This window comes from Olea europaea, chromosome 13 (assembly GCF_002742605.1).
Source record: "Olea europaea var. sylvestris chromosome 13, O_europaea_v1, whole genome shotgun sequence".
NCBI classification, from domain to species: domain Eukaryota; kingdom Viridiplantae; phylum Streptophyta; class Magnoliopsida; order Lamiales; family Oleaceae; genus Olea; species Olea europaea.
Genome location: NC_036249.1, coordinates 15,708,674 through 15,720,580, shown reverse-complemented (window position 1 = coordinate 15,720,580; position 11,907 = coordinate 15,708,674). Strand labels below are relative to the sequence as shown.

The 11,907-nt window shown below is 32.0% G+C and overlaps 1 protein-coding gene across 1 annotated transcript; it reads left to right on the top strand.

Annotated features, from left to right (window-relative positions):
* Nucleotides 1-645: 645 nt before the first annotated feature.
* On the top strand, nt 646-2,330 carry LOC111407719 (zinc finger protein HD1-like). The gene is made up of 3 exons (XM_023037360.1): nt 646-1,081; nt 1,640-1,813; nt 1,976-2,330. The coding sequence occupies exons 1-3, from the start codon at nt 752-754 to the stop codon at nt 2,156-2,158; spliced, it is 687 nt and encodes a 228-aa protein (XP_022893128.1). The 5' UTR covers nt 646-751; the 3' UTR covers nt 2,159-2,330.
* The last annotated feature ends 9,577 nt before the right edge of the window (nt 2,331-11,907 follow it).

Sequence of the window (11,907 nt, the reverse complement as noted above, 5' to 3'; positions counted from 1 at the left end):
CCCCGGTCCCCCCCCCCCCCCCCCCCGGGAATTCAGCGCCTCTGGACGGACAGCAAAGTCCTAATAAGGAACTACTAAAAATGACACACCCACTACAACTGAGGCCTGAAAAGAATAATTGAGAGGATAGGTTTGGCCCTCTTCATTTTTTATAAGTTCCCAAAAGTTTCCTCAACATAGGTAACGATTAGTAAGGCAAGGATACAAGAGATCAAACATGAAAATTAATATGAAATGTTTGTTTTTATTCTATGGTAGAGTGCAATTGCGATAATTGTGTCTTTATGCATGGTCATGAGAACCCTTAGCAACATGGACAGTTTAATGTGTTCATCAATGTCTAATTATAAAATGTGGATCATTTATATACCTAGCTCACAATCACATAAATAGCTCAATGCTTGTTGACATTGGATTCTGAAACGTGGACTAGATTCTTCATAACATCATATAATGTACTATTAACTACTAACTACACATCGAGAAGTGCATAAGTTCTTCTAAAATGTTGGCTATATAACTAATGAGCCTCTCCTCGTGCTTGAACCATTCTCTCCCACCACGACAAAGTCCAAGAACACTATGGAATGAAAAAAAAAGAAAGTCAACGCCATGTAAAATGACGTCATCGTCCACGTCACCTTCCAGCTTGTTCAAACCCTTTAAAAAGACTGCATATACACTTCTTGGTTTTTATCAAACCAAAAATTCATTTCCGCTTTCCCCTCTCTCTCACTAGTAAATACACACCATGTATGGACACATTGGTAATGAATTTTCTTATAACAACTTAGGCCATTTTCCATTACCAGACATCACTAGTACTACTACTGAACCATTAATCCTGCCTCATCTCACAATTCCGAGCAACAACCTTGACTCCCTTTCGGCATTCAAATCCGATAGCAGTGGATGCAGCAGTTATATTGGCTCTCCCGCTTCAATAACCAGTTATGGAACACACACTTCAACTTTGATTCAACGGAGCATCAGTAGCCACTCTCTTCAGAAAAACTATGAAGGCTACTCTCAACTGGATTCATCCCCGGTCAGGAAGGTTTTAAGCACTGGTGATTTGCAGGTAATACACCAGCTTTTTCTATGTCGGATTTTCTGAATCATACTGTACATTTCGTTCCTTCTACTGCTAATCGACCTAATATTCCTATTATACATACAAAAGTTGTTTAGAGGGCCTTTTTTGAGTGTGTGAGAGGCATGAAACTTTGTAATTGTACATTAAAACCCAACTGCAACAACATAGACGTAGGACCGTATGGCATGACTTTTACTTTTGTTTTTGCTTTCTAGGAGAGCTTTTCAAGGAAATTACTTCAATTTTTATCAAAAACTAATTTTTAAAGGTGCTTCATATTTTGGAAGTGCTTTTAAAAGAAGTCACATTAAATCAAATTCCTCTAAAAGCTCTTTTAACTATCAAAAACAGATTTTAGATCTTAAAAGTTTCTTTTAACTTTTCAAAAGTCAAGCCAAACACACCCGTCACATCGAGGGTACTCTTCCTATGGTCCCTAGTGGAGATTAATTATAGTACTGTACATTATATAACATACAATAATTTAACTTTTTTCCTTCTTTAATCATGTATCTACGTGGTTGCTTTTGCATAATGTAACAGGGCATAAATTTGGCACAACATAACCAGCGTTTCAATAGTCCATTGTCAAATGATAGCAGCATTATCATAGAAAGTATGAACAAACCCTGCCGATACAGTCCTGAGGAGAAAAAAGAGAGAATTGAGAGATACAGAAGCAAGAGGAATTTGAGGAATTTCAACAAGAGGATCAAGGTTTATAAAATTTTCCGAACTTGCCTTTCTTATATATTGATGACACCAGAATGCAAAGACAAATTACGTCCTTAGATTGTAGGGGTACATAATTAACTTCGAAATCACTAAATTTTAATCAATTTCTTTATGATATTAATTACCTAAGTTTGTGTGTCACAGTATGAATGTAGGAAGACACTAGCAGATAGTCGACCGCGCATCAGGGGGAGATTCGCGAGGAATGATGAAACGGAGAAGACGACTCAGAGTCATTATGATCATGCGGGTATAGAGGAAGATGAAGAGGACGACGATAACTGGATCAATATTATTAATGCTTTTTCTGCAAATCTGATGCCATGATCCCAAAAGAGTTCCCAAAATTTAATGCTTAGAAGCTACTTATGTATTTTTAACATTTCAGCGTTAAGGATTTATAAAGATGAAAATTAAGTAGTCTACATTTCCTTTATTGCATTGTCAAAAAGAAAAATTAAATTTGTGCAAAGAAAATGTTACTTATCAATTTCAAGAATCCTATTTGCGATATAAAAGGTATGTTTGCCACTGAATATACAGGAGATTAATCACACTACTGTTTGGTTAAAGTTTTAAGAAAAATTTGGCTGCGGTCTCTATCTTGTAGTCAGTGGACGGAAGGTCTTCACTCTTCAGGATTCGTGACTTTTTATTATACACGCAATTTAGTCCACTCTTGTAAAAGTTAAAACTAAAAGCAACTTGATTTGACTCTGGTGCTTAAGGGTGCCCAACAGAGAAAGACTCACTGTGTACCACAGAATCAAAGTTATCAAAGATCTCAAGTTTTTCAAGTCTCATCGTCACTCATTTAATGAAATTGTGCATGCGACAGGCTTCATTGAAAAAAAAGAAAGAAAAAAAGAATCATGTTTGCAGGTGAGAACCTGATGAAAATAATATTTGGCTATTTCTAACTGCTTAAATTTTTATATGAAATGATTTAAATATCGATACCCCTATAGTGGCTTCAACGGAATAATGGATTAAAAGATAAGCAATTTTGAGTTCTCAAATTAATCATTACCTGAAGGAAAAATGAGGAATTGAGATGAGCTTATAATTAATGGTTCAGGAATAAATATATGCATGATAAGACACCCTAGTGAGGTTTGTTATGTGATTAGATAGTTCGGAAGAAAAGTTCCCCATATTAATTCCAAGTAGGGATGTTTCTCTGTTTCATAGTTTGTTTGGCACAACTTATATTACCTTCATTTCTTTTCAAACTTATTTTTAATTATATATTCCTTTAATAAAATAATTTTATACGTGAATTCATAATTTTTTCCATCTTCTTTAATTTTAACTTCTAAAAAAAAATCATTTTTCACTTCAAATAATCTCTTGAAAAAACACTAAAATTAATTATGATTGTTATCCCTCATTCTACTAGGCTCCGATCACTCACTGTCGGCTAACAAGCCACCTCAAACCAATGCTCCACGTCATTGGCTTACCTAACGTACATAAGCTTTGCTTCTATCAAGAAATCTTCAGCATAAGATCTTCTGTGAAATTGATTGATTTTTGTGCAGTAGGTGTCTTTTCGTCAACTTGTTAGTCTACTTTCAAATGTTAGACCTAGACTATAGGATGATCGCTTTTCAGAATCATTAACTACTCTCAAAGCTTAGGACTATAAAAGTGACGCCTAGAGGATGATTCATCGACCGTTAAGATGATGCCACGTATCTTTCACCCAACAGTAACCACTTCAACTTCTCCATTATAAAAGCTCACACTTAGTGTCATTTACGAGTCATTACACTCTCAACCTGAACATGGGAGATTAAATGTAAAGGCTTGTTCGACAAAATTTTTATAGATTTTAAATTAGTGAATATCATGAAATGTGTCGTAAAAAATTGAACAGTATATGTGAGTATATTGAAATGTATGGTTCAAAATGTAATTTGACCGACATAAAATCTAAATAGCCAAATAAAATAAAAAGAAAAAAGGGCATTATGAAATAGAGCAAAATTACTAGACTACGTAAATTTATCTCTAACAATTTGAAATTATAAATAAAGTATATGAGCAGAAGAACCTACTACCACACTTCCAAGAACAGGAATAACCCTACTAAACCTTGGAAGTATCTATATTATCTTTGAGAGCACACGTTTGGCTTTATGATTTTCTAAGCGCCGTTTGACGTAGCACACTATAATAGACGGTGAAAGATAACGGTTGATTTTAAAATTAATTACACCATCTATTGTACCGTGTCACCTATGCATGGTGTGTGTGTGTGTGTAGTCTTCTTGCTTTGAGGGGTATTTTAGAAAAGGTTTTTTGAAGCAAGAGTGATTTATTTTAGAATTAGGGGAAGGATCCATGAGAAATTTTAATGTAATCCTTCTTCTTTAGTAAAAACATTTAAGATTTTACAACCACAAATTTCTTTACATTGACTTGAAGAGGATATTGATCAGTTTTGAACCTGTTTTCAAAAGACCCCATTTAACCTCATAGCAAGAAATTTAAATATTTTCATATGGGGTTAATTCAAATTGCGGTCAAACCTTTGTTTCGACTTGGTTTAGACATTCCTATACTCCTAACTTTTTGAGATAATAGACTTATCAAATTTAAAAACTCATTGCTATCTGTTCTAAAATCAAATCCAGAAAGTGGGCTGTTTTTACGATGGATAGAACTAGTGGCTTGCGCAAAGTGATTGCAAGCCATATTACACCATAAACGTGTTGTAAGAAGTTAAAATGACAGTCATTATGAGACTAGTAAGAGACATGGTAATCACCAACAAACAATTTTTGCATTTCAAATATTCTAGGACAAGAAAAGAAGAAAGAAAGTTGGGTGTTCGAGGAGTTAGAACACAAGTATGGAATAACTCTCATTTTTATGGATAAAAAAATTAATTAAGATTTAAATCTTTACTCTTTTGATATGATGACAAATTGCTTCCCCTTTATGAATGAATTGCTTTCGTATATATTTTTCCGTTTTTTTGTTTAATTTCTTCTGTATAAAGTAAGATACGATTTTCACCACACAATTGATTGGGAGTACTTGTTTTCATCCTTATAAAGCTACTCCCTTACATTACAAACAAAATTGTTAGCAAAGAAGGCTCGATAGAATTAACGAAGCACATAAACATCCCCATTTCTCACTATAGTTTGACCACCTAATATTCTGTTCTTATCTTGATTCGGATGTTTTTATTTCATCACCAACTTTATAGTTTTTCTCGTGATAGAATTCCCTTCATAGTTAAGGTTTAAGCCATCAATTAACTGAAAAGAAGTTGGATCCAACTCAACAAGCAATCAACCGTACGTGAGATGCTAATGAACCCCTACTATTTTGGGAAAGTCATTATTGTGTGATGAAAAAAGTACAGACACCAGAGCCATATCATTTTTGTTTACACTATTTTTTTGAAAAGATGGAAATTTGGTTTCCCTAGAAAAGGAAAAAATAAAAATAAAGAATAAAAAATTGTTGTTGCACATGAAAGACATTAGCTTCAACTTGACCATGGTTATACGGTTGCTTCCATTATATAGTATTTGTTGAGTAAATTTATTTGTACTTACAATATTTTAAAATCAAATATTAATTTATTTGATAAAATGATTGTATTAATTTCCGCTTGCATTTGTTCGTAGATTATTTTGATATTGAAAATTGTGTGCTTAAGTTGTTAAGCACGGAAAGATTAATATATATAATTCGACTTGAAATTGATAGTCCATGATCAGTAAATAACGAGGACATTTTATTTTGATAAGACCACCTTAATTTTTATTAAAGTTTGACTTTCACTTTTGTAATACTAAGATTTAGAGTATATTTTGAATGTATTGAATTAGATCAAGTGAAATTCAGTTTATGCTATTGATTACACAAGTTTAAGCTCTGTTTGACAATCATTATTTTCAAATTCTTTTTTCTATATTTTCATTTTCAACCACATATTCACACAATAAAATATTCTGTACATAAATCCAAATATTTTTTATGCTTTTAATCACATCTTTCTCCTAAAAATGACTATTCAAAACACTATTTTTTTTCCCAAATGAAATAATGATTGTCAAGCACGGGCTAAATGCCGTACATAGGACTTTGTTCATGAGCAGGTAATAGACTTTAATTACCAACTCGAAGTTCTTTGAAGTATCATAGGTAAGATATAAGAACCGGACAATATTTTTGTGCCTTGCAAATTAAGGCTCGTTGATGGGAACAAGTATTTGTAATATGGAATATGTGACCTACTTAATAAATACCATCATGGTCTTAACGGATTTTCTAGTAGACGATTAAGCCCTGTTTGTCATTCATTTTCTTCCATTCTTTTTCATTATTTTTTCTACAGTACTTATTTTCAATCACACATTCTTCATTAAAATAATATTACACCTAAATCAAAAACATTTCATTCTCTTTTAACCACACATTTCAACATCAATCACTATTGTATAATACATTCTTTCCAAATAATGGGTGACAAACACACCCTAAATTTGTTACCAGTAATTTATAGATCAAAAGTTAATCAGGCGAAAAAAGTAATTTATTTGAGCTTAGTTTAGTTAGGTCTGATCAGGTCCCTTCGATAATTTCAAAATAAGAACTGAAATAAATTATAAGAATTATATTTCATCATGAACTGCCATGGAAGTAATTAAATTCAATGAGATAGGAACGTACCAACCTAGCGGCCACGAGCACTGGACAAGTAGCACTAACATGTGCCCTTGTGTATATGGGAAGAATGATCTCTTGTGATTGATTCTGATCGTATAATTACACATAAAAATCTCTGCAGTTCTTATTGAGTTCTTGAAGAAAATCGAAGGCGATTCGAGGGTTCGAATGGAGGATCAAGAAGAACAACTCAAATGGATTTTCTAAAGTACGCAACAAACTTATTTATAAAACATCTATGCATGTTATCTTTTAATAAAATTATTACATTCTAGTTAATACACAAAATAATTAAATCCTATGCACAGGATGTTTCATCATCACAAGAAAATAATTCTGGTGGTGTTAGTTCTTAGAATGCAGAACAAAACCTGAAAATAAAGCATTTCTTTAATTCTAAAATTCAAGATTGTTATTAGATGCTCATATGTAATATAAAGATTTGGAATTTGCCTAAATTTGAGTAATTAATTTTTTATCCGATTTAAATCACAAGCATTCAGGTTTTGATTCCAAAAAATTGACGTTTCAAATCTTCATATATTCAATGCTGTTCTTCAAAGTCAACACTATACCAACATTTAGGTACATTCTTTCAATTAAATTAAAACCAAATTCTAATCTGAACAGGTAAAGAAAGAATCGATAGAATAATTTTCTACTTTTTTTCTCTCCAAAAATGGCTCTCGACTCTTTTAATGTGAGAGTTTGACCCCTATGGACGAAGAATTCCAATCCATGTGTAATTAGGTCAAAATTAATTTAATTGCAAATGTAGTCTTTGAACTTTAATTGTCAATTATAATTAAGTTCAAAACTTTCAAAATATTTGTAATGCAATCCAAAACTTTATTTACTATAGGGGCATGTTTGGGCATATATTATTCTAGGTTCAATAATTAGATCTAGTAAACCCTATATCACACAATCTAATTATTAATAGTTGTCATTTCCACTAAAAGTAAAGGACTACACTTTCGAAATATATAAAATCACCTACACTAATATAGATCAGTCATATTTTTCTCTTACCTATAGTGTTTAAATATTTCATCCGCATCTGAAATTCGATAATTAGGTATGGACGCAAATGACCATTTTACCCCTCTAATTATTTACCCTGGCTCAAATTCCAATTTCTACAATGACCCTATGAATCAATCACAATGTCAGAGTTTAATCGTTATTAAATACTAAATTAAAAGTTGTAACCAATCAACAGAAAAATACTTAAATTTCACTGGACTCGTTTTTTAGGATGACGATTTCCCATAAAAATTGTGCTTTCTACTTCGCTCATTATCAAGCTTCAAACTCACCAAGATATTTGAACAATTAAATTGAGCTCACACATTGGTTAATTAATGAACTATTGAACTCACGAATAGATATGCGCAAACATGTCTAGGGATTTAGCATAAATACCCTGCAATTAAGTGGAATTGAATTCTCTATATGGTCATGTTAAGGAATTGAACTTGACACATGGTTCATTCAATATAATCTGAGTACAGTTTCACCATTAACCTATTTATATGCTGAGGACAAATTACAATCCCGAATAGTGAATTAATTATTACTACAACATTCTAGTGCAAGGTGCCATATTGTAGTGGTACCTGGCTCAACCTTTATACACCCAAACTTAGCTCGTGTCCAAAAATACAGCTTGGTCCGGCCCATTGGCTTGTGAATCTCATGGACCGATATGAATTACCCTAGAGCCCACTTGTATTAAAAAAATAATAATAAATAACTTAAAATTGAAACCATTATCATTTCTTCAAGTTTGGCACCAATTATTTCAAATGTAGGAGGAGTTAAAATTGTACACAAATAAAATATTACGTTTACATTTAAAAGAAAAACAGAAAAATTAAAGAAAATAAACATAACACTCATAAATTATGATATAGTTAATTGACTCAGTTCTTGAAACTCTAAAGTTACTAATCAATCCAACTTATCTTGGCCCGGGAATCCATCTTCCTTGAAATAAATTAAACTCTCTAGTATGTTTTCTATAAGTCTCGACTGTAATTAGACAATCTTATCACTTACACTAAAAGTAGACCTCAATGACACAATAGATACCAAATGTATAGTAGGTCTCTCACACACACAGATGGAAATGATTTCATAAACTAAGTATCGATGACATGACACAACATAAGCTAAACACCGATATTTAGGAAATCATTCTTGTATATATATATTTCTTCCTAGTCTAAAATACTAAGCATGTAGTGAGCAAAATACTAGCTAATTTTAACAGTAGCCCACTCGTACTTTTATCCGTTCCATGGGTAAGGAAAGAAGTACTAGAGTGTTGCTCAACTTTACAAGAACTAATAAAACTCTGTAAATCATTGTCATCTTGTGACACAAACTAGACCTTTCTAATGGGGGCCACTGAACTTCCTCCCATTCTTTTCGACGTATAGCTCATAAATCTTGTATTAACCTTTTATCCAACATTTTCTCCAAATTATCATCATGTGTAACTGGAGAATTCAAACGTTAATTAACTCGAAATTATGTTTACAATATTTTTTGTACCCTTTAAATTAAACCTAAGGTCCAACATTTTATACGTTTTGAAGTTATTGAAAATATAATAAAAAGAAATGAAAGCAAATTAAATTGTTGTATAATATATGGTCGTAAAAATTTTCAAAAATCTTCTATATGAAAAGAAATTTGCAAATTATGTTCTTGTTAATCAAATTCTAGACCGTGTGAATGCCATCCGTTGTAATAAGAAGTAATGCAGTGTTCATAGTCTTCACGAGATTGTAGACTATATACGTTAAATTCCATTTATGACGTACATTCGTGATAAATTTTGTAAATCTTAGTTCATCTTCTATACATAAATCATTGAATACTTGTTTTCTACTATGAGAGATTGTAATATTTAAGAGTCCTAATTTTTTTTCTAATTGTCCTATGAATTTTAGTCCATCTTTTACAATTAAATTAAAAATAATAACAATTATAACATTTATGAACTAATATACCATTAAAATTGGGGTTAAGGTGCCAAGCTAATTTATCCATTACTTATGCGTTGATCGACGAATTGTCCAATATATTTTTTCACAATTAAATTTTCTAATAATGTTCATTGATACTTTAGTTTTTTTTTATTTCATTGTAGAGAAATTCAATTACTTTGAAATGCAATAATTTTTTATGCATCATCCACTATATATTTATGTAGTATGCAGTACAACTATGTAACACAAATGGTTATTACTGGACCACAAGTTAGATGTAATGATAAAATATCAATATTTTTATTTAAATCACTTAATATATAAGTCTTCTTTTTAGTGTATAAACTAATAGCATCCCAATGAAGGTGTTTGTAGGATAGAAACATAGATTGAAAATATTTTTGTATAAAATTGATCAGAGTTGGTCAAGTGAACGCTTTTCACTATGTTGAGCGAAAACTCACCCTAGCTATGAACATCGTCGTATCTTCATGTATTTCAACTTGCATCCAATTGTTGTGATCAGAACTAGAACTTGCACTAAGAAGAGAATTAAATTGGAGTTTAGCCTGATTAATTTCCACACGTGTTTGACTATATATTTATTGTAGTGTCTTTTTAGATGGATCGTGCCAATACATTTTTCCCAAGCTAACCTTTCTTTGCATGTATATATTTGTACTATTATGAATTTTTGCCTAGTATTGCATCGGTGGACATCAATTTGAAGTGTTCCCAACACTTGTCACTTTATTTCTTCGTTCGTGTTTACTACTTGATCCCGTTCATGTCACCTTTTAAACTTCTTTCAATGTTATACAAATTAATTTTGTGCTCCTATCGTCATCATGCAAATCGCCAGGAATCGAAATACCATTTAGACTGCTAAAATTGTGATTTAAAGACGAAATAGTTTTCCTTGTGTTAAAAGCACCAAACGTTTGGTTAAAGTCGCCTTTTTCCATTAATCTATTGTAATCTGTTTAGAATGATGGATGAGAAATAAATGTAGAATTATATAATTTATACTAGAGCTGAACATAAATAACTCAAATAAGTAAATTTAGAGACAATTAAACTCAAAATTACACAATAAAAGAGTTAACATGAGTGTAATAATTTGGTGGTCAAAAGGTGAGCCATGAGCCTACTCATGGGTAGGGCTCGTGAACTTGGCCATAAGATTAATACAAGCCAGCTAGTGAAAATTTTATTGGAGCTCAGCTCAGTCCCTGGCTCGTCCTTAGACGAGCCCAAGCGGTCCATGTTATGAGTTGAGACGAGCTGAGCCAAAGAGCGGATTGGTCTGTTTTATTCCATTTGTGTCAACTTCATATGTTGGTTGTGAATAATTTATTTATGAATCAAATTGTACTTTTTCTTGCAAACACCCAACTTTTATCATTTGTACTTTTATTTGAATGCTCAATATTCAATATAATGCAATAACATTAAATAAATAACATAATCTATTTATTACAAGAATATTATTTTAAAATAGCAAAACTATATATAATATATAAGCACGCAACCCATCACTGAGTCCCAATTCCCGTCAGCTTCATCATTTTTAAACTTTTAGTAGATGTTTTCTATATCGTATTGGTCAGAAAAATAATGTTGGCATCTTTATGGTACCCTGAGTCGTGTAAAGTTGGATTAGTTGTGAAAAAATTATTAATATAAATTTAAGTTTAAGATTGAGTCTAAAGTTAATAGAAGTTGAGCGATCTAATAAACTTCAACAGGTTATAACATGAGAGTCGGTCTAAGTGCCTCTAGAGTGAGGATATTAATATTTGGGATGAAGATCAAGCATAGAGTCGGTCTAAATGACATGATGTAGGAAGAGTGTTGGAAATATCGGAGGGATGGAGAATAAGCAAAAGGAATATACAAATGTAACCAGCAACAAGATGAACAAAACCAAAAATTGTAAGAACAAATTCGAAGGTTCGAACACGGTATCGTTGTCTTCAAACGATATTTGCCCCTCTCCGAACTGAATGTAATGCTTAAGGATTTTTGGCAAATGGTTTGTAGGATTATAACAAGTCTTGTAAAGAATTTAGCACTGAAATACAAGTACAATCCTCCAACACTTTAAGAACACAAAGGAAAAGATAAATATGAGAGAAATCAGTGTTTGATCTTTAATTGTGGAATACGAATGAATCTCAAATGTTTTTTCAATAATATTTGTCTTGAACATGGTTCCTTTATAGATAGGCCTTGACCATATAAACAAAATGGTACAAAAAAGTTCAGATTTGTAACGTTCAAAAACGACCTCCAACAGTCAAAATTAATGTACCATGCGACCGCATGGTATAAAGCCACGCGGTCGCATAGTTTCTATAGAAAATTGGCCTCAATTTTCTAATG

Bases quoted from the DNA above. Each gene is read 5' to 3' on its own strand.
- LOC111407719 (XM_023037360.1), top strand. From the start codon at position 752: ATGTATGGACACATTGGTAATGAATTTTCTTATAACAACTTAGGCCAT. The intron at 1,082-1,639 runs GTAATACACCAG...ATAATGTAACAG, and splicing joins TAAGCACTGGTGATTTGCAG to GGCATAAATTTGGCACAACA. The intron at 1,814-1,975 runs GTTTATAAAATT...TGTGTGTCACAG, and splicing joins ATTTCAACAAGAGGATCAAG to TATGAATGTAGGAAGACACT.